Source organism: Salvia miltiorrhiza, chromosome 2 (assembly GCF_028751815.1).
Source record: "Salvia miltiorrhiza cultivar Shanhuang (shh) chromosome 2, IMPLAD_Smil_shh, whole genome shotgun sequence".
NCBI classification, from domain to species: domain Eukaryota; kingdom Viridiplantae; phylum Streptophyta; class Magnoliopsida; order Lamiales; family Lamiaceae; genus Salvia; species Salvia miltiorrhiza.
The window spans coordinates 71,710,363-71,733,882 of NC_080388.1; the positions used below are offsets into that span (position 1 = coordinate 71,710,363).

Below are 23,520 nucleotides of genomic sequence, written 5' to 3' on the forward strand. Positions count from 1 at the left end.
GAGTGAAGACGCCACATATCACATGTCATCACACATCTCTTTCAATTGCGTCGTTGCTTTTATATCATCGCTAACGTCATCAGATTCCTCTCACACTTTCCCCTAACAAACTCAATTATTCATTCTACATTTTTTTTCCCGAAAAATAAAAAGTTTATTATGTATAATATATTTATTATTTCATATGTCCATAAAATTATGGTTTTATTACAATCTTCTCTACAAAAATTGTAGTACTTTCATTTTGGTACTCTTCCTCTTATATTTTAAACTTCAATGTAAAATTCAATTCTTAACATATTTTCACTTATATACCTAGGTATAATATATTAGTACTTTAATTAATTTCATTTAATCTACTACTTAATGAAATAATAAATTATTCCATAATTAAAATTAAATATAAAATTAAATCTATCATTCATACTTTAGAAAAAAGACAAATGTTCAATGTATATACAAATTAAATATACAAATGCCCACATATAGGAGGAGGTTTAAATAAGAAATGATTTTCAATCCTTCGATTGTGAAATCTACGATGGATGCATCATATTAATAGATGAATGCAGCAAATATCAAAAGTCATTGTTGTCACAAATAATAGTCTCTTTTTTCACTTAAAAATAATGTTTTCATTCTCTTTCCTAAATTTTGACAAATATACTCTAAAAAAGTTATTTTTTCTCTTATATTTAATTATAAATTATTTAATTTTTAACATCTGTGATCAAACCCTGTGATATATTGAATTGAGACAGATGAAGTATTAACTTAATTGTTATTTATTTGATTAAGGCCCGTTTCCGACGTTATATAAAATAATGTGTGCTATATTTGACTAAAAAATATATTAATTTATTAGGTATCAATATCATGTTTGGTAAAATATAGTACTCCATAATAAAGGTTAAGTTATCGAAAGGATATAAATAGTAGGTTACGGGCCATTAATTATAAATAGTTTGATTTTTGAAACAAACAAAATCTCATGCATAGCAAACGAGCCCTTAATATAGTAGTATATAGTTTTGTGGCATGATACTTATGTTGAATTTGAAAAAAAAAATACTTCCTCCGTCAACGAAAAATTTGTCATAATTTTTTTCCGATTAACCCTAAAAAAATTTATCACTTTTATTAAAATATATATATTATTTATATTATGATAATTTTTATGAACTATTAGATAACATGTTGGAGTATTAAAATAATAGTTGGAAGAAACAGAAAAAAAAATAGAAATAATAATAATAATAATTTTTTCATTTCATTGATAATAACTTATATATTTTTCGCCTGTTCCATTAATAATAATTTGTTCTAAAAAAGTTACTCCCTCCGTCCACCAAAAATATGCCACAATTTTCTTTTTCGTCCGTCCACAAAAAATATGTCACATCAATTTTTAGTAATAGGGTCCACACAATTCCACTCACATTTAAAGTGGGACCCTTAATCCACTACCAACTTTACTCACATTTTATTAAAACTCGTGCCGAAAGTAAAGTGGGATATCTTTGGTGGACGAAGGGACTACTATCTTCTTTCCCAAAAAATTAGGTTCTAGCAGTCGACAATGAGGACCAATAGGATAGCAGCCCACGCAGATTAGACCGACTTTACGCTTTCGTTCCATCTATATAAAGTTTCTAATTTAAGCAATTAAGATCAGCCCCCAACTCCGACCTAACCCCCTCCCTCTCCCTCTCTCTCTCTCCTCTCCCTCAATCTCAATTATGGACGGAGAGAAGAAGAAAAGGAAAATGGATGAATCTGGTGCTCATGATGAAGCTGAAGAAGAGAAGATGGAGAAGTTCTTCGCATTGATTAAAAGCACCAGGGAAGTGCGGGAACGCCTCGTCGGTGCTCCGGAGAACAGAGAAAGAGCCGCCGCAGATAAGCGACAACCGCCGCCCTGGAATCCCACATTCGTCTTAGAAGATTTCGTGGAGACGCCGTCGGCACCTGCGCCGGCGCCGGAGGTGGAGAAAGAAGGCACTTCCGCGGAGGGAGAGAAACCAGAGAAAAGTGATGAAAAAGGATTCGATTTGGACCTCAATCTCTCTTTGTAGTATCGTTACAGTATCCTTTAATTATTTAATAAAATAGTCTACTTCAATTACACAATAAAGAATTTGAATTTGAAAATACATCAACTTTTGTATAAAGTGCAACGCCAATTATTGGGTGCGACCGTTGCACAGGTGTGCGACGGGTCGACCCGGCTCCAAACCCGCCCTCTTGACCCGAAACCCTGCCCGCGTGGGTTTGACCCATACTCCTAATTATTACATTTGTTTATAATAATTGTTATTTTTAATAAACATAATATATACATTTGTTCATATAAATGTATATTGATATGTATAATGTTTTATATTGAATGAAGGTAAATATTTATATTAATATAAGTATATATTTGTGCGACCAAATGTATATCTTATGTTTATTAAAAGTAAATATTCCTATTAGGGTTTAGTGTTCAGGCTTAGGGTTTAGTTTACAGGGTTTAGGGTTTAGTGTTCAGGCTTAGGGTTTAGTTTATAGAATTTAGGGTTTAGAAAATATAATACTTTATATTAAATGAAGGTAAATACCTATATTTATATAAGTATACATTTGTGCGAATAAATATATATTTCATGCTTATTAAAAGTAATAATTATTATAAACAAATGTAATAATTTAAGATTCAGGATTTCGGGTCGGGTCGGGGCGAACCCGTCGCACTGGAGTGCGACCGCCGCATGCAAGACCGACCCAAAGTGCAATGACACTCATAGTATTAAATAATTAAAATTTTTTGTTTATATTATTTTAAAATAAATACAAAGGGAAATTATACTTCATTCGTCTCATTAGTAATGTCTCGGTTACTATATTGGGACATTCCACTAATAATGTTCAATACTTTTTTTAATAAAATATTAATTATTTGAAATATTATTAATAGTGGGTCCAACTCACTTCATACACCAACTCACTTGAAATAATGATATTTGAATATCACTAACTAATTTTTTTTCTTAATCTCCGTGTCCAAACGTCACGGGACGTTACTAATGGGACGGATGGAATATAATTTTAAATAAGTGTGTGTGTGTATATATATATATATATATATATATATATATATATATATTTCATTATGTGTAAAATGTTTATATTATTCGATAATATCAATTAACATTACACATTATTGTTATTATTATATACTAGTATTAAGCATCATAAAAAATAAATAAATATTTTCATACACAATCATAAATAAAAAGTCATATTTGACATTATCTTTTTAATATATAATATAACTAATTACTCTTCTATAAAATTATATTAAAATTAATGCAAATTTTTACTTTAAAAAAATTATTTTTGAAATTACAGTGTTATAAATTAAAAAAATATTCATCCTTTAAATCTAACATTTCTTTTCTCTCATTTCCTACAAAATTAGATTTCATTTGTCCTCATTCCTCCTTTTCACTTGAAGTAGGGATAAAATTATCCCTCCATTTTTTGTGTGATAATATTATCCCTCATTGGAATGGAAATAAGGGATGATTAAGGGTGAAATTATATTTTTTTTTTAAATGAGGAAAAAGAAATGAAGGATTTAAAAAGATAATTTTTTATTATCCTTCATTTTCTCATGATAAATTTACAACTCAAGAGAACACACTCTAAGAAGAGATGATATTAAAAAAAAAAAAAACATCAATGAGAGTAAAGAGAAAAAAAAAATTAAATTACCACAACTTATTTATTTCAAATATATTTTTTTTACCCCTCCATCATCAAAGAGTATGTTTAATTTGGTCACCATGAGTTTTAATAAATGTCAGGTAAGTGTGTTGTGAATGGAGAAATGAGTCAATTTTATGAGTGAAGTGGAGAAATAATAATGTACCATACTGATAAAGTTGTAAATAAGTGTTGAAAGTGATGATAAAATTTAAGGGGTTAGTGATGAGGTTCATGTCCAAAAATAGCTTATGCGTGGACGAATTAAAAAAGAAAGTGGACATATATACTCTTCTTAAACGAAGGGAGTATAATTCTTAAATCAAATTAAAATTTATCATAATCTTTAATTTAAAAATACATATTAAATATTTTTTGTATGAATCAAATTTGATAATTTTAGAAATAATTAGAATAGGAAAAAGATAAGAGATGAAAAATTTATGATTGAATACGTATATTACATATTTTATTCAAAATATAATTAAGTGAAAAAAAAATGCTCTATCTACAAAAATAAGGGAAAAAATTGAAGAAATTAAAAATTTAAATTTTAATGGCGTTAATTATTGAGAGGTTAGTGAAAAGTTAATTTGATTTTCATGTATTGATTTTAAACTTTACATAAGTGATGACAATGATTTCTCTTTAATTTACAAATTTTCCATTGAAACCGATTTAAAATCAATTTTGAATTGATGCTTCCATTTATATTTTTATTTCTAATATGGTATATAAATTTTACATAAATTGATCAATTGTAAATATCTTAGAACCTGTACACATACAGTACCGAACTTGACGGCAGCGGCATGGCCAAAAAATGCATTGATGCGATCCCATTTACACACTGTGTTAGTGCACAATAAAAATTACACAAAAACTCATTGTGAAAGGGTTTTTTTTTAAAAAATCGATTTCACATGAAACCACCTCTCCATCCACTTCAACTCGAATCGAAAATTACGATTTATGTTCATTTAGGGATATATTCTGTTCTTAAATACGTAGTTGATAATACAGAATATAATTAATAAACAAAATTAATATAATCTCATCAATAAATCATGATCTAATGATATAAAAGTATAAAATTAAAAGGATCTAATAAAATAAAAAATTGAATAAATAAAACAAAATATTAATGGATCTTTAGAACTGTTTTGCCATCATATGATATAGTATTACAAATTGCGTACATCATTTAAACAGATGACAACTCCAAATATAACGTCTAGAAGCGGCGATGCAGATATAATTCGTGGCGTAACAAATTTTGGTACATGATGAAGAGAAGACAAGACATATTTACAATATCCATACGTGTCCACAAGTGAGGCGTATAAGATACTCAATCGCACTCAAAATAATACGTCATCCGTCCCACGAATTTTGAGTCACTTTTTTTCGACACAGAAATTAAGGAATTTAAGATTAATGTTTTAAGTATGTAGGTAATAAGATAGAATAGTGATTAGGTAAGTGTGTATGTGATAAAGTAGAAAGGTACACAATTAGGTAAGATAAGTTTAATTAGAACTCATTATTTTTTCCCTAACTCTTAGTACTATATATAAAAATGACTCAAGATTCGTAGGACGACCGAAAAAGGATATTGACTCAAGATTCATGAGACGGAGAGGGTATATATTGATACACATAGGGGTAAATTAAATAAAAAGAAATTTTCCTATTCAATTAATAAGTAATTTGAATACGCTTTAAAAAAAAGTAATCTGAATAATTGATTTTTTAAAATATAATTGACATAAAAAGAATGACTAATGTATATGTATAATTTGTATATAGAGAAACATATTATTCCCTCCATCCCGGCTATTTTGAGACTTTTTTTGACACAAAAATTAAAAAGGTAGTGTTTTATGTGTAGGTGAAAAGTAAAAAGGCAAATAAAGGGTAAAACTTTTGCGAAATAAGGAAATGTCTTAAGATATATGGAAACGCCTAAAAAGGAAAGTGTCTCAAAATAAGTGGGACGGAGGGAGTACTAATGTTAGCAACACCGCTCCCACAAAAAATAAAAATAAAAGAAAAAGCTGATTGTAGTTTATGGTCCATTGGATGCGAAAAAATAGTTTATGGCCCATTGGAATTATTTGCAAAAATGGTCTAAATTTATAAAAATATAAAAAAATAACTTAAACTTTAGTGAAAGTTGTAAAATGATTTTAAACTTTTTAAAAAATATAAAAGAATGACCTTTATAAAACTTGTAAAATGACTCAAACTTTAAAAATGCCAAAACAATGACAAACTTTTATGAAAGCAGTAAAAATAATTTGGACTTACATTTTCAGGCTCGAACTAAAGCGCGAAAAACTTGAAATTAATGTGAAAATTCTAAATTTTACTTGAAACGTCTCCTACGAAATCGGAGAATTTTCTTCTCCAACAAACCCTCCAAATTTGATTGTGTTAAACTAGGGTTTGAGCATTCCATCAACTTCGGATCTTCCACATTAAAAAAATATTGTCAAAAACGCTCCAAGTGTAATTTATAATTCTCACATCAATTTCGAGCATTCCACACCATATATAGTTCATGCCATTGAAATGTATTTTTGAAAGTTCCGGCTATTTCTACAATTTTCATAAAAGTTCATTTAATCTTTTTGTATATTTTAAATTTTGGATTATTTTTTTTAATGATTCCAAATTCAAGCCACATAGTTAATTAATTCAAAACATATCGTTAAGGTTTCCTCACAAAAGATATCAATTAAGCATCGATGAATAAGTTCTCAATGTGAAAGGTATTGATCAACATGAAAGTTTCACGACAACTTTTTCCATTTTCTTGTAGTGCATGTGATCCATTCACATTGATACATATGTTGATAATATCTTTAATTTAAGTTGATGGCCAAATAGGGAAGAATCCACTTGCTTTGTTTCTCAATCATCGTTCTTGAAAGAGGAAGTATAATACCGAAGCCACATTTTTTTTTCCTCATCATTGAATCCGCAAATATTATTTTTGATGCACTTTGAATAAACGTTCATCTACAATAACATGCAAATCAAATAAAATGGATAAACCAAACAAACAAAATCTACATATGAGCACATATAAAGGCATTAGTGAAATTTAAATATGAAAAAAAAATTAAAAAAAATCCAATACTAAACCATTCCCATGAGAACAATATAAAATGGTGGTTACAATTTTTAGCCCATGATTTAGGGGTTTTGATTGAGAATAGGTATAGGATCACATTTAGCTTGCTAGCTTTCATATGTGCATGGTTCCACACTTCACTAGTTATAATTAAAGTAGTTTAATTATGTTTTATATCTCAAATTGTTTACAATTTTTTCAAAAAATATCCTCAATTTCTTTTTTCTTTTCTTTTTTCCAAAAATTCTCAACTTTCAACATTTTTTAAAATAAATATGTTTAGTTACACACAATTCAATAACGAAATGATGAGTCACCTCACCGAATTTCTAGGCGAAATATTCTTTTCCAACTCACTCAATAAAACGACATTGTTCGACCTAGGAATCCGATGAGGTGACTCATCATTATGTAGCCGGATTTTTATGAAAAATACTTAATTAAAGTTTAGGTCTTTTAATAGAAAATGAAAGTTGGGGTTTTTTTAATAAAAACTGAAAGCTGAATTTTTGAAAAACACTAAAAATTGGGGACTATATATATATATATATATATATATATAGAGAGAGAGAGAGAGAGAGAGAGAGATAGATGATCCAGTGAAAATGCTGTTTTTGTGAGAAAGAGAATTGATTTGAATAAATTTGTAAAATTTATGAATAAGCTTCTTGTAATGCACGAATAATCATTCAAACCAAGGTTCGAGTGCTGTAGAGGGTGAAAATTTCGCTATAGTATCTGATATGTGTGCATGTGTATGTGTGTATGTGTGCGCGCATGTGTGTAGAGAATGGTTCCAATGAGATTTCTCATATATGATGATATATATGTTAGTTTGATTTGTAGAGGTTTTGATTTAATTTATCCTATGATTAATATTTACCTGGAGGGATCGAAATTTTCTCTGGGTTCGAACCTTACAGGGAGTAAAAAATTTATCAATTTTTTGAATATCATTATTTAACACTATACGCTACCTTATTCAAAACTATATACTAACTTATTCATTATTCAATTAATATTATATACTGTGAGATTTTCAAGTAAGAACCACTAAATAAAATAAAAATAAATAATTATTTTTAATCATTCGATCATCAAGATTTACGGTGGATGCAGAGTATAAAGTAGTTACAATTTTTTGGGTGTTAGTCCATGATTTAGGGTTTTTGACTGAAAATAGGTATAGGGATCACATTTAGCTTGCTAGCTTTCATATGTGGCTCCACGCTTTCACTGAATATAATAATAGTAAGAATATTCAACTCGTGAATGTAAATGAAGTGAGATATGGTGCTGAAGATGTCATTTAAGATGAAAAGTGTTTTTCTTTTTGAGTTGGGAATGGAAAGGCGAGGAATTAATGTACTTTAGACTTCTCATTTAACATATAAAGTTTTATTGAAAGAACATGAGAAATTAATATTTTTTAATGTTATTTAAAATTAATAAATATGATTTATATTTCATTTTTTTGTAAAATAAATAAATAAAAATCGTTTGAGATGATTTTGTCGGTTGATTTAGTTAATTTGATTTGTCATCGTGCAAATAGCGTTTATACGTCTTGTGTACATATATATTTGTATTAAAACAGGAATCTAACTTTCATGGTACTTGATGTATATGGAGAACCAATATTTTTTCTCTTATATTTATATTGTGAATTACTCCGTCCGTTTCTAAAATGCACATTTATATTTGTTTTTGGTTCATTCTCAAAATATATGTAAAGAATTATTTTATTTTTTAGTAAGTATACGTTACATAATTTACTAGCAACAAAATTGAGACATTTATTTTACTCACGTGCACTCAATCAATTTCTTAATTATCAAATAAATATAGTATATTTTAGAGAGGGAGAGAGCTAGTATTGCTTTACAATTTGAGGAAAAAATCATGAAGATGGTTATAAAAGTTTATACTATTATTCACTAGTATTAATGACCGGTAATCCTGCAAGACTCCTATTTTGAGAGTGTTGCAGAAGACCAGTCAGATCCGCCCCGAGATCCGCCGCCCTGAGGCCCCAGCCGGCCCCGCCAACAGCGCCCAGGTCCAGATCCGCCGCCCAGAGGCACCTACCGGCACAGCCCACCGCGCCGAGCCCTTCCCCTTCCGCGCCCAGTTCAGATCCGTCGCACCGAGAAGGTCGAGACATCGAGAAGATCTGAGCACCGATCGCTGAGAGACCGCCGCGCTCACGTCCTCGCCGCGCTCACGTCCTCACGCCCAGCAACAGCAGACAGCAGGCAGCAGCCAGCAGGCCAACACCGCTGCGGCGATGCCACTTGCGAACAGCCAGCAGACAGCACCCATGCCAGCATAGCAGGTCTCCCCGCTGCGCGCCCACGGCCAGACCGGACCAACGTCTTGGTCTCACTCACAATCGCCTCCCAGTCGCCCCGCCTAATGGAACCAGCAGCTGTTACCGCTGACCTTAAAGCACAGTAGTCCGGCCGACGCAGCAAGCTAACCTCGGTTCGAGAGCGGCGACTAGACGAGAGCAGAGAACCTGAGATCTGATTGGCTTCTCCCCAAATCTCACGATCGGGCAGGTCTCTCCCCGTGCCGTCTACCGATTCAAAGCAGGTCCGATTCAGAGCAGGGCATCAATTCTCTTTAAAGCTAAGTTCGTAGTCTCTTCTCAACTATGAAAATGGCGTATGGTTTGGAGTTTGGAGTTTGGGATTTTATCTTAGCAACACACGAATAGAAGCAGTTTTGCACGATTGAGTTCTCATACATACTGTAATTGGTGTTTGCAATGGTTTTCTGTTATGAAACTGATTATGATTGGATATGAATGCTTACTGGAATGGATATTTGAGATAGTTGAATACCTTGAATGTTTTCGATCTGACCAGTGGCTGTTGGAGTTGAAATTATTGTGGAGTAACTTGAAGTTGCTTGGTTAAGAGTTTTTTTCTTTTTCATTGACCGGAGAGCATGAGTCGTGAGGAGGTTTGGAGGGTGGTGAGGAGAAGGGGGCACGAGAGGACCGGAGCAGAAGGCAATGTGGTGTATCAACGGAGCAATAACTTTCATAGGCAGCCGAAGACTTGGAGGAGTGGAGCTGGGGTTAAACCTCTTTCGAGATCCCAGAGAGTCACCTTCTTCTTTAACAACATCCCCGAAGATTGCAGCTTTGATTTCTTGAGAAGGAAGTTTGGTGCCGTTCGGGTTCCGACTGACATTTTCTGTCCCAATAAGAGAGATAAAAAAGGGAAGCCTTTTGGCTTTGTCCGATTCGAAGGTGTCGAGGATAAGGAAGGTTTGCTTGAACAGTTGAATCAACTTTGGATTGGAAGCTACAAAATTAGGGTTTTTAAACCAAGGTTTGAGAGGGTGGTGAGGGATGAAGAAAAAATGGGGTTCGACGCCAAAAGAGATACTGGAAAGAAACCGGACTGCTCCCATTTTTTGGATTATGCAAAGAAGAAGCCGGGAGTTTCCTTTAAAGAAGTTCTCACTGGAGTCTCTGAAGGAGAACCCTGCACAAGAGAAAAACTACAATTCAAAACTTCGGAGGAGGATTCAAAGTGGCTTGAAGGAACATTCACAGGTTTCATCAAAGATGATTTCTCCTGGAATGAAATCAAAGAAGAAATCAACAGTGAATGTGCCGGAAAACTGAAAGTTTCAACGATGGGGGGAAGTTTGGTGCTAATCCGAAGTATTTGCGAACTGCCAACACAAGAAGTTCTCAATGAGTTGGATGAATGGAGTGACTTCTGGTTTCTTTGGAAGAGGAAATGGAACTTCGTTGATGTACACCAGCACCGAGCTATCTGGACGAGATGGATTGGGATCCCGCTTCATGCATGGAACTCTCGTTTCTTTGATTCGGTGACGGCAAACTTTGGGCGGGTTTTGAAAATTCACGAACTGACGAAAGAAAGAGAGAAATTGGACGAAGCTTTGATCCAAATCTCTACAGGTCTCAAATCCATTGAGCAAGTTTTGGAGTGTTGCATTGATGGAGCTAGTTTCACACTTCGCATTGAAGAAATTCAGGATAACCCACTCTCGTCCTTGTTCGGAGAACCGGATTTAGATGAGTCGGAATCGGAATCGGATTCAGGATGGTCGGATGGAGCGGAATCCATGGATCCGGCTATCGCTACAATCGGAATGATGGATGACATCGGTGTGGGAGATGGAGACGTTTCTGTTCTTCAAGAATTGAACTCTTCAATTCCTTCGCAAGACGTTTCAGTTCTCGAAGAATTGATCGCTTCGATTCCTTCGCAACAAACCGTTGCAGATACGTCAGTCGAGGTTACCAATCATGACGAGATAACGTTGGGAGGTTCGAGACTGCTTTTGAAAGTGGTTGCTGCCGCAGGTTTAGGCCAGTCTTCTTGCAGGGCCGATCATGCCACTCTTTCTGAGGTACCTCTTTCCTTGCCCACGGTTCCTGATGTGAGAGAAAAGGAACCCATTCTTTTACAAGGGGGAATTGATGATCTGGAAAATAACAGTGAGAGTCTCGACGAGAATGTTATTGTAGAAGAAAACAACCATTCTGAAGGAGTGTCTAGGACCGAAATTGATGATTCTTCGGGCTCCCAAGCAGGAGAAGTTAGGCTGCCTTCCAACAACAAAAGGGCTGATCACCAATGCACAAAAGGAAAAAAAGGTAAAGGGAAAAAGAAGAATAGAGCGAGGGAGAAGGAGAATTGGGGGCGTTTCATCTCTGAAATAGAACCACTAAATGGGAGAGGGGAGGAGGCCGCAGGGGAGGAACACATTGGGGAGAGACAAAAAGAGTTGCTTTTGACAGAGGATGGGAAAATTTCAGGTCAGAAAATCTGGGACTTTGGGAAGAAGTTAGGGCTTTCAAGTCAGACTGAAGAAGAGGTGATTGTCCGCCAAATTGAGATGCACGGTAATTTCCTTTCCTTCAATAATGCTGGGAGTCAGATGAATTGTCCATGAATTTACTGTCATACAACATTAGGGGCTTGGGGAGTATTGCGAAACAGCGAGATGTTATTGAACTTGTAAGAGGGCATAAGATTGACATTTGTTGTTTACAAGAGACAAAAATGGAGACTTTTAGTGATGTTTTTTGTAATTCTTGGTGGGGGTTTAATAACACAGATAAGGCAATCAGGAACTCTGAGGGGAGAGCTGGGGGAATTGCGTGTTTATGGAATAGGGAGGTATTCGAAGCATCTAGTTATTGGGATTTACCGGGGGCCGTGGTTGTTAACGGTAGGTACAAGGAGGACGGTCTCTTGTGTTGCATTATCAATGTTTATGCGCCAACTGAATCAAAGGAAAAGAGAATTCTCTGGGATGCAATTGGTTCTATTGTTGAACAGAATGCGGATCGAAGTGTGTGCATTTTGGGAGATTTTAACGCAGTTAGGAGAAGAGAAGAGAGGGTGGGCAGTGGGGAGACGTTTCGAGCGTCGGATGCGAGGTTTTTCGAGGAATTTATTAGGGGGAACGATCTCAAGGAAATAAATACACAAGGTCGAAAGTACACTTGGTACAAGCCCAATGGCAAATGCAAGAGCAAGATCGATCGTTTCCTTGTTAACGAAACTTGGATGCTTACTTGGGAAGGAAGCTCTGCACGCGGTCTTCAACGTTCGATCTCGGATCACTGTCCAATTGTTCTCACTACTAGAACGGAGGATTGGGGACCAAGACCTTTTAGGTTCCTAAATGCTTGGACGAATCACCCGGAGTTTGAAGATGTTGTAAAGAAAGTGTGGACGGGGACTGACTGTCAGGGATGGAGCTTTTTCGTGGTTAAGGAGAAATTGAAAAAAATTCGCGAGGCTTTAAAAGTTTGGAATCGCACATCCTTTGGTGAGATTGATTCTAAAATTCACGAATTAAAGAAGGAGTTACAACAGAAAGATGAGCTTGACGAGCAGAGTTGTTTAGGCGAAGTGGATGTTATCAGGAGAAATGAGCTCCAAGCTCTCCTTTCCCTTCAGCTGAAGCATAAGCAGATGACTTTACAACAGAAGGCTAAACTGAAATGGCTTAAGGAGGGAGATGTGAATTCTGGCTTCTTCCATAAGGCGATTAAAGGGAGGCGGTTGAAGAATGACATAGGCGGACTAACCTTTGATAACTCATGGATCTCCAAACCGGAAGAGGTAAAAGCTAGGGTGAGAAATCATTTTGAAACCTTTTTCAAGCGGAAAGATAGACAGATGCCTGTTATTCCCATTGACTTTGTGAGAAGGAAAATCTCTGATGAGGAGAGAAATTGGCTGATTAGAGGTTTCGAACCTGAAGAAGTTAAAGAAGCGGTCTGGAGCTGCTCTGGCGATAAGAGTCCAGGACCTGATGGCTTTAACTTTTCATTCTGGAGATCGGCTTGGCATGTGGTTAAGGAGGATATCCTCCAGGTCTTGAAGGACTTCCACACGAACGGTAAAATTCCTAAAGGAGGTAATGCTTCTTTCATCGTTTTAATTCCGAAGAAAGAAGGGGCTGATTCGTTGAACGAATTTCGCCCAATCTCGCTCATTACCAGCTTGTATAAAATCATTGCCAAGATCTTGGCGGGGAGACTGACGAAGGTGATGGGGTCGATCATCTCTGATAATCAAAGCGCTTTCGTTAAAGGGCGGTTCATTCTCGATGGTGCGGTAATTTTGAATGAAGCTGTTGTTGAGTCAAAAAAGAAGCGACGAAGCCGGATCTTCTTTAAGATTGACTTTGCCAAAGCTTTCGATTCAGTTCAATGGGACTTTTTGGATACTTTGCTGGACAGAATGAACTTCGATGGGATTTGGAGGAAATGGATTCAAGGGTGTCTACAGTCAGCCACGGCAAGTGTCCTTGTTAACGGGTCATCAACGGGAGATTTCAAAATGGAGAGAGGCTTGAGACAGGGAGACCCGATGTCTCCCTTCTTGTTCCTCATTGTTGCAGAAGGGTTGAATGCGCTCGTTGAGAGAGCAGTGGAACGACAGTTATTGTTTCCTGTTAAGATTGGTAAGGATGAAGTGCCGATTACACACCTCCAGTACGCGGATGACACCATCTTTATTTTAGAGGCTGATGAGCGTAATGTGGAATCACTGAAAAGTCTGTTGCTTCTCTTTCATTTTGTCTCGGGTCTTGCTGTCAACTTCGCGAAGAGCAGCATGATGACGGTGGGAGTGAATGTGTCAGTCGAGAGGACATGGGCTTCGTTTCTCCATTGCAAGATTGGTTCATTTCCGTGTCTTTACTTGGGAACCAAAATTGGAGGTCGAAGCAATGGTGTTAGCGAGTGGAATTTCTTGGTGGATAAAGTCTCAAACAAAATTGCAAGCTGGAGAAAAAGACCTCTCTCGTTGGCAGGGAGGATCACTCTTGTCAAAGCGGTGCTTCAATCTATTCCGGTATATCAACTGGCATACGCTTTTATTCCCAAGACAGTGCTCAAGAATCTCAATTCCTTGTTCTCCAGATTTCTGTGGGGTGGAGGCTCTCAGTCGGGAAGAATCACCTGGTTTAAATGGAGCTCCTTGTGTTCCAATAAGAAAACAGGAGGTCTTGGGTTTCGGGATGTGGAATTGTTTAATCATGTTCTGTTAATTAAATGGCTTTGGAGATTTTTGGTGGATGGGGGAGCTTTGTGGGCGAGAGTGATCAAATCGCTTTATGGGGAACTTGTCTGGGGCGAAGAGGGGGATTGCTCGGTGATGGGAAGAAGTGGGCAGTTGGGGTGGTGGGCGAAAATTGTGGAGAAAGGGGGAGGAAGAGACGATAGATGGTTCATTGATCACCTTCAACACCGTCTCGGGGATGGGATGAATACAATGTTCTGGGAGGACGTGTGGGCTGTTAACAAACCTCTCAAGTTCTCCTTCCCGAGATTGTATAACTTGTGTTCGAATAAGAAAAGCCTAGTCGGAGAGAGTGGGTTTTGGGAAGGAGAAGAGTGGGTGTGGTCGGTGAATTGGAGGAGGGATTTGAGGGAAAGGGAGACTGGACAGGTAGAGGAACTTTTGAGACTTGTTGCTGCTTTTGTCCCTTCTACAGGTTTAACTGATGGATGGAGTTGGAAGGCAACTACGGACGGTAAATTCTCAACAAAGTCGGCTTATGATTTGGTGGCGGCTTCCAGAGAGGCACAACAAACTCAACCGGCTGAGATGGCAATGGTTTGGGAGGCTCCAACAACGCACAAAGCCAAGGTGACAGCGTGGAGATGTCTTAGAAATCGTTTGGCTACCTGTGACAACTTAAGAAGACGACAAATTCAAATTAGCTGGGAAGAGAGAGGATGCAACTCTTGCTTTGCTGGAGAGGAGACGACGGAACATCTTTTTCTTCATTGCCCGAAAGCTGCAGCGGTGTGGGACCAAATCTTCCAATGGTTACACATCAAAACGGCAAATCCTAGAGGTACTCTTCATTACTACACTTCCTTCATCTCTGCTGCCAAAAAGAAGAAAGGAAGAAGATTGCTGAATGCGTTATGGGTGGGAACGGTTTGGACGCTATGGGAAAAAAGAAACGAGAGTCGTTTTCAAGGAAAGATTTGGGATATTGAGAGACTTGTTTTACAGATCAAGGGTAGACTTTGGAGTTGGAAAGAGGTATATAAAGTTTTGGAGTTGAGAATCCCTTTCACCATGTGGTGCTCAAAGGGTTTCAATCTTTCCTTCTTGTTTTGATTGGCATCCCTGGTGCCTTGCTTTTTATCTAAATAAAATATTAATTTTACCGATCAAAAAAAAGTATTAACGACCGGTAAAAGTTTATTTTGTTTCTAAAAGTGTTTTGTTTGATTAAATTTTTAAAGCCTTTTACAAATACAAGAACAAGAAAATCACTACATGGTCGTGTTTCTCGTTTACACGGAACTCAAAGCCTAACAAACTACACAGTGACAAAAAATTAAAGTAAAACTGTTTCTCCATCCAGGAATGGAAAAATTATATTATTAAATCCATCGTTTTAAAACTACGTTCTTCATTTGGAACATTCAAATGATGACGATCCCATGTGTTAACACTGTATTACACGTCCTATTTTTTTTTATTTAATTTTACTTTTTCATCTTTTTTCCCATTTAATTTCAATTTCTACGTTTTAGTTTAATTCTGTAATTATTAATTAAGATTTATTTCATATAATTAGGATATATAATTATTTTTTTATCATTTTATTTCATTTTTATTTATTAATAATTTATTATTGATAATTAAGTCTAAAGTTAGGATATATAAATTTTTAATTTTAACTTAAATATAATTCATAATACTATAATAAAATTTACTTTTATAAAAAATAATATTAAAATTATATATATATATATATATATATATATATAAATAATAGTGGGACATGCACAACGACACATATAAAATTATGGGACATTGAATTTCGTCCAAATATATAATCACTAGAAATCTAGTATATCACTTTTTGGTATGTTATTATTGTGTGCCATTTTTAATTTTTTAAAATATTATTTTATGTATATATAAAAGTCTAATTATCTGATCCAAGTGCATATTCTATCGTGTGCAATATCCATCATGTATCACGTTCGTATGTGCGTACGTGCAAATTAAAAGTCAGTGTATCTGGCGATAGTGACAACGACAACGTGTCGGCTGCGATCGACAATAAGCCGCCGCGACGATTCCTTTTTTTTGGATATTTCTTTTTTGATCGCTTACTACTCTACTCAGAAAATCTTGTAACTTCCTTGGTAAAAAAAAATATGAAGTGCTCTTGCTCAATTATACCATGCGACTTTAAAATTAAATAAATATTCCTGTGCAACCGGTTGTACTGTGCAATTGGTTTTCAGAATGACACTACTTCATTCGGGAAATGATCTGACACTACTTCAACATATAAATGATACTTGAAGATCTCCAAGTGTCATTTGTATGTTAAAGTAGTGTCATTTAGAAACCATACACGGGAGAGTGCCTCTTAAAATTACTAAGGTGAGACTTTGAAAAACCTTTAGGTCATGGGATTTTTTAAAACTTTATTATCATATATTTATACTACTATACTTACTATATATATGTGTATTATAATTAATTTAAATTTAGTCTTTTAACTTATACTAGCTCATGACTACATTAATACTGTACATTAAATATAATTAAAAAATCTAATCAAATTTGCTAATATTAAAAAGTCTCGCATGGGATAAATCTCCTTGACCTTGTTGCCTAATGCCTATGGGGCATAGTATTAATCCTCAAATGCAAATGAAGTGGATTATAATCAATTAAGTTACCTAATTTTGGCAACAACCACCAAAATCTGGTGAAGGGCAACCCTTTCTCCCGCTTAGCTCCAATTTAGCCTTAATTAAGGCTTAAAACAGGGTTCTTATTCCAATAATTAATTTTACACACAAGGTTTTTATTTAATTAATAAAACAACATTTTATCATTAACGTACCTAATTGAAAACGATTACGTTAGAGCACTCCCAGCAGAAATCCCAAAATTATGCTCCTATAATCCTCCCTAAAGCTTCCCTATTTAATTTTAGGATCTTGATTTTATAAATGCATACACCAGATCTCCTATTTTCTACATAAAAATAATAATTATGTGTGGGCCCTACTAATTATAAGCTTAAAATAAATTTAGGGTGGGTGTAAATTTAAGATTGAATTTAGGTGGGTGTAAAATTTTTTGTGGGCCCCATCCAAAATAGGGGATCTGCTGGATGCATTTTTTATCTCATTTTCAATTGTTTTAGCCTAAATTTAGAGTTAGTGATGCATTTAGGTTATCTGCTGGGAGTGCTCTTAGAGACCTACAAAATTGTTGACCAATGCCACGAATTTCACAGCTTGCATTCCTGATTACCGATCAGTTTAGTGCAATTTCCAACCCAAAACTACAATTTTTTATTTTTTATTTTTATAAAAAGGAAAACATAAAGAATTAAAAATTGGCGATCTACTCATCTACTTATAAATTATAATGAGACCTTTACAGACGAAAAACTACAAATAAAACGAATTTCATTTATAATTTAATTGCCAATTTAATGTCCTCCCGGAATATTCTGCATTGCAGTTTGAATTTATGATAAATTAATTAATTGTATTACTATAATATGTTTATTTCTTTCCATGAATGCTACACTACATATATAGAGTGTGCTAGGGAAATAAATGACGGCTCTTCTTTACATGTTACATAAGCCAATACATGATAGAATCTGAAGCAAGGAACCTAATTTGGGTATATTTATGAGCACTGTAGACTAGCTAGGTAAATTTAGAGCACTACCATTTTTTTGAATTATTTTTTATAAAATAATAATTTCGCCACCTTCAGGATTCGAATTCAAGTGCGCATGCATTCATTCATTCACTTCTACTCAACTCCTACTTAATCTCACTTCCCCATGCTATTTTGTGGGAATAACCCATACTAATAATCCGCCCCTCCCCCTTGGATAACTTTAATACTGCGAAGTTGGATAAAAATTATGCTACCCTTCCTCACGCATATCGATGCAAATGCCCAAGTAATGGTGGACACACATGATATTTTTAAAATTATATGAGGATAGTTTTTGTATTAGATAATATAATCCAACATAATCCTATGGATATCAAACACAATATAGGATTAAGTAGCCATGATATCAAACACCCATGAAATAGTATAAATCCACACTAATTTTTCAAGATAATTTTAATCCTAATCAATCCTAAACTGCAAATCAAACGGACCCTTAATGGCTCTTAATTGAACATCTCCCTATATATATATATCCAACTTGTAAATTTACAACTTGAAAAAAAAAAAAACATTACTCTATTAGTTCTTAATCCACGACCAATTAATCCCACCATAATATCTTGAAACAAGAATTGATTAATTCTGTGAACTAAAATTCTTGAGAAATTAATACTTTTAATTAGAAGAAGATCTCACAAGCACAAGCACAAGCACAACTAATAATTATTATTTCATGAATTTGGTTATTGCAAGATAGACGTGTGTCTGTGTACAAAAAATTTGAAATTTAGTGGATGAATTGAAAAAGGTAAGAAAAAAAGCAGCTGGCAAACAATATGCTGCTTAACTGAAAGTAGCTTTATACCAAGAATGGGGATGCGTGAAACACCCCTCCCCCATGCATATTTCATTACACAACAAAACCCCCCACCCCTCCTTTCTCTCACAAATCAATATTTGTGTTACTATATATATCCCCTACTTATAAATCCAGCATCCCACCTCACTATAAATTGATTTTCTCCCTTCCTAGCTAGCTATATATTTTTGGGAGAAAATTTAATAAGAGATGGAGGGAGACATGGTGGCCTTCTTGAGCATGGTGATTGTGCAATTGGGGTATGCTGGTATGAATATCATATCAAAAGTGGCAATGGATTCAGGCATGAATCCCTACGTGCATGTCGCCTATCGCCAACTTTTTGCTACTCTTGCCCTTGCTCCTTTTGCCTACTTCGTTGAGAGGTATATATCTATTGTTTTAATCCTCACAATATCAAATACTAGTATTCATTTCTTGTGCTCTTCAACTTCATTTTTAATGTGTGAATCTCTTTTGATTAACGTTTCGGCAGATTCATTTGGAGTTAGGGTTTGACTGCACGAAACTTCTTCTTCCCATATACAACTGCAAATTTAGCATATGATATAAATTAATATTTCCATTAATTCAGTGAACCGCAACAATTAATATATTGAGTGTATGTATAGACGCACGCGTAAATTGTGCGCATTGCATAGGTCTAACACGATTTACACCTGGCTTTAAATTAAGGTTGCTCATGGAATATGTGTCCGAACGCATGCATATGCATCAATATATATTTGTCATCTTCCAATATTGCAGTTTTACCAATTTGATTTTGTTTATAGGAACTTTGCGATTCCATTGAATGTGCAGGTGTGTGTTAATAATCACGGCAGTCGATGCACTTAAATGTGCATTAAACTCAATGAAACTATAATGAGTTTTTTTGTTACGTAATTTTGTTGTGATATTTAAGATTTCAAATGATATCGCTCTGTGATATTCAATTGTAATTAAAGGTCTAATAATGCATGTGTGTAGGCCAATAATATTATTGAATCAACTGATTTACTAAATTTTACTCTCTCAGTAGGATCACATGAATCACTATTGAATTTGCAAATTGGTTAAAACTGAACTAAATGTATTGTTATGATTATAGTCTTTTAAGGCAAATTAAGATAATACATACTTAAACCATGGTTTTGCTACTATTAGGTTTTCATATATGTATGTAAGCTCTCTCTCTCTCTCATCAATTATATGATATGTGAATTTGAGCTGAAGTCGAGTTTTACTGGCATTTTTGCAGGAAGATACGACCTAAAATGACACTATCTATCTTATTCCAGATCTTCCTGTGCTCTATATTTGGGTGAGTCATTGAAAACAATTGGGTTATTAGCCTGTAAATATACGAACTTTTTATATTTTCTGAAATTTAACATGACTTTTATTTTTAGCCCACAAATACACGAACTTAGCATTTTTTCTGATTTTTAACATCGACATGAAAAAAACTCTATTTATTGTTAAGGTGGAGGCCGGATACACGATGTGGATTACGAAATATCCACTTAAATAGAGTAATTTGATTCATTATTTTGATTAGAGAGTGAATGACATGGTATACCGGCCTTCATGTTAATAATAAATTAGAATTTTTTCTTGTCGATGTCAAAAATCAGAAAAAATGCTAAGTTCGTGTATTTGTGGGCTAAAAATAAAAGTCATGTTAAATTTCAGAAAATATAAAAAGTTCATGTATTTACAGGCTAATAACCCAAAACAATTTAATGATAAAAAAAAAATATATCTGAAGAAGGCTTTTTACTATGTATATATATGTGCAGAGTGACAGTGAATCAGATCACATATTTCGTGGGACTGAAGAATTCAACTCCAACTATTGCATGCGCATTGTCCAACATTAATCCTGCTGTCACCTTTATCATGGCTGTTCCCTTCGGGTAATTATCTTCCTTTTCTTTGCCTTAAGATTTTAAACAAATTAATTAATATTATATATATATATATATGTGATAATGTGACAGACTGGAAAAGGTGGGCGTGAAGAGCAAGGCCGGGCAAGCAAAAATAATGGGGACGATACTGTGTGTAGGAGGAGCTCTATTATTGTCATTTTACGAGGGATCCATCGTCAACATTGGCCAATCCACCATTCACTGGAAATATGCAGAGAAAACTGGAACCAAAAATTCCATAAATGCCCATCCCAATTTGATCCTAGGCCCCTTTCTCCTCATTCTCAGTGCTGTCTCTTGGGCTGTCTGGTTGATCATCCAAGTAAGCTACCATGCTACACATATTCATATAGTATTATTGAGATTAATTTTAATAAAATGTGGTTGCTTAGCAATATTAATAAATGATAAATTGTAGACAAAAGTAAGCCAGAAGTATAGTGCTCCCTACTCAAGCTCAGCAATAATGTGCGCAATGGCAAGCATCCAGTGTGTGGTGGTGGCCTTCGCCTTCGACCCCAATTTATCTGCTTGGTCCCTCACTCCCTGCATTAGGCTCGTCTCAGCCATCTTCGCGGTATTAATATATTAAATATAACATTAATGCTAATGCTCTCATTTATTAATAAATAAGCATATGATATAATTTGCAAAATATATATTGCAGGGAATAGTGTGCTCAGCGCTAGCATTTTGCCTAATGTCATGGTGCATAGAGAGGAAAGGCCCTTTATACGTATCGGTGTTTAGCCCTTTGCTGCTTGTTATTGTGGCCGTCCTCAGTTGGGCATTACTCGATGAAAAGCTCTACGTCGGAACGTAAGCTAGCTCTACGTATATAAGAAAGAAGAGAGAAATAATCTGATCCGTTGATCTTATCTAATCTAACCGACATGATTTATTCACGTCATGTTCAACGGATTTTTTCGTTGAACATATATAATATGTTTGGGGTTCTGGGTTTCGACCCCCATATGTTCAACAAAAAAATCCATTGAACATGGCGTGAATAAATCATGCCTGTTAGATTAGATAAGATCAACGGATGAGATTACTTCTCTCTTCTTTCTTACATTTAGGCCTTCTTCATTGAACCTTGACCTATATATATATATATCGTTTTTGACCTTGTGATTAAATATTAGTAATATTTGAAATTAACAATTATGCAGAGTTGTGGGATCTGTGCTGATTGTGTTGGGGCTTTATGGAGTATTGTGGGGGAAGAAGAGGGAAGCCAGCTGTGTTCACACTGTTGAAGGGGGGAAGAAGCTGGCCACACCCATTGCTGAATATGACTTGGAAGCGCTCCCATCTAAATCGGAAATCATATTGCAAAACTAAGCTAGGATATGATTAGAACCCTAAAGTTGGTGATGCATGTTGTGCGTTCTTCGTTATTCAGTTGGTTGAGAATCTATTGATGTTGAGAATCTAGTTTTCATATTATATCCATCTTAATAATAATGTTGATTTTTCTTTCTAGTTTTCATATGTTGCACAAACATGCATTGACTGAAGGCAAAATCAAAGATCTTTGTTGGGAATTAGGTTTTGTTAAAGTCAGTTGCGCATCATTTTGGCCGATTTTTCTTATAACTAATAAAACTTTTAATTTTGCAGAATTAAATGATGTAGGACCATTCTACATTAATTAATTCCAATAATTAATGATAGTACATGTATATTTATTTGCTCAAAAGTAGTTATTTAGAATGTAGCTAAATTTTCTAGACGGCAAGTTATTTTTTCGACCGGAAAAGTAGCTTGTTGGTTGGAAAAGTAGCTTGTCGCTCGGGCGGCAACCTCGCCCGACAACCTACTTTTCCGACGGCATACTACTTTTTCTTACATTTTTCTTATACATTTGTACTTGTGTCAGAAAAATGTAAAACTTTACACAAAAAATGATGTAAAACCATTAACATCCAAGGGCAATTTCGACTCTTCACTTTAATTTGGGTATAGGATCAAGTTTTTATAAGAAGTGAACATTTTTAATTTTACACTTAATAAAGTGGCCAATTTTGTCTAACTACACAATATGTAATATGCTTGTATATAAGTTATTACTCCCTCCGTCCCACGAATCTTGACACGTTTGGTTTCGGCACGAGAATCAAGGAATTGTAGATTAGTGTTTTAAGTGTGTAGTTAATAAAATATAAAAGTGATAAAGTAGGATAGAGAAATTATAAAAGTGATAAAGTAGGATAGATAAGTTATAAAAGTGATAAAGTAGGAGAGGGAAGTTGCCTTATTTAGAAATGTGTCAAGATTTGTGGGACATTGAGACGGCCAAAAAAAAAAACGTGTCAAAATTCGTGGGACGGTTGGATTATAAAGTTAGTTGCAATAATTACGTGCACAAATAAGTGATCGAGAAGTTTCATGCACAATCGAAGATGACAACAATAACGATAGTGTTGCACAACGAGATATGAACGATAGTGTTGGAGTCCAACTCTGAAAATCCGCAAAATCCTATAAGTTCAATCTTTTACATTCTTTCGTCGATTATACCATTATAATAACTTTAACTGAATGATGATATGATAAATATAATGAATTTATTTACACATTGAAACAACTCATTATATGATTATATCAATCAAGTTTTTTACATCCTTGGTCCCA

General features: G+C 34.8%; 3 protein-coding genes across 4 annotated transcripts in view; 2 read left to right on the plus strand and 1 right to left on the minus strand.

Moving 5' to 3' along the window:
• Positions 1-23,520, minus strand: part of LOC131008955 (uncharacterized) — a 984,029-nt gene that overhangs the window by 344,776 nt on the left and 615,733 nt on the right. The window lies entirely within an intron of this gene.
• On the plus strand, positions 1,660-2,153 carry LOC131009050 (protein NEGATIVE REGULATOR OF RESISTANCE-like). Its single transcript, XM_057936258.1, has one exon. It carries the CDS (start codon positions 1,740-1,742, stop codon positions 2,073-2,075), a length of 336 nt encoding a protein of 111 aa, XP_057792241.1. The 5' UTR covers positions 1,660-1,739; the 3' UTR covers positions 2,076-2,153.
• On the plus strand, positions 19,016-22,368 carry LOC131008984 (WAT1-related protein At1g09380). The gene is made up of 7 exons (XM_057936144.1): positions 19,016-19,335; positions 20,211-20,273; positions 20,752-20,868; positions 20,953-21,205; positions 21,302-21,460; positions 21,551-21,702; positions 22,056-22,368. The coding sequence occupies exons 1-7, from the start codon at positions 19,160-19,162 to the stop codon at positions 22,225-22,227; spliced, it is 1,092 nt and encodes a 363-aa protein (XP_057792127.1). The 5' UTR covers positions 19,016-19,159; the 3' UTR covers positions 22,228-22,368.

What these genes read in the sequence shown, in the direction of transcription:
- LOC131008984 (XM_057936144.1), top strand. Translation starts at nt 19,160, where the DNA reads ATGGAGGGAGACATGGTGGCCTTCTTGAGCATGGTGATTGTGCAATTG. An exon ending in TTTGCCTACTTCGTTGAGAG is followed by an intron (nt 19,336 to 20,210) that starts GTATATATCTAT and finishes GCATTTTTGCAG; the next exon opens with GAAGATACGACCTAAAATGA. An exon ending in TTCCTGTGCTCTATATTTGG is followed by an intron (nt 20,274 to 20,751) that starts GTGAGTCATTGA and finishes ATATATGTGCAG; the next exon opens with AGTGACAGTGAATCAGATCA.
- LOC131009050 (XM_057936258.1), top strand. Translation starts at nt 1,740, where the DNA reads ATGGACGGAGAGAAGAAGAAAAGGAAAATGGATGAATCTGGTGCTCAT.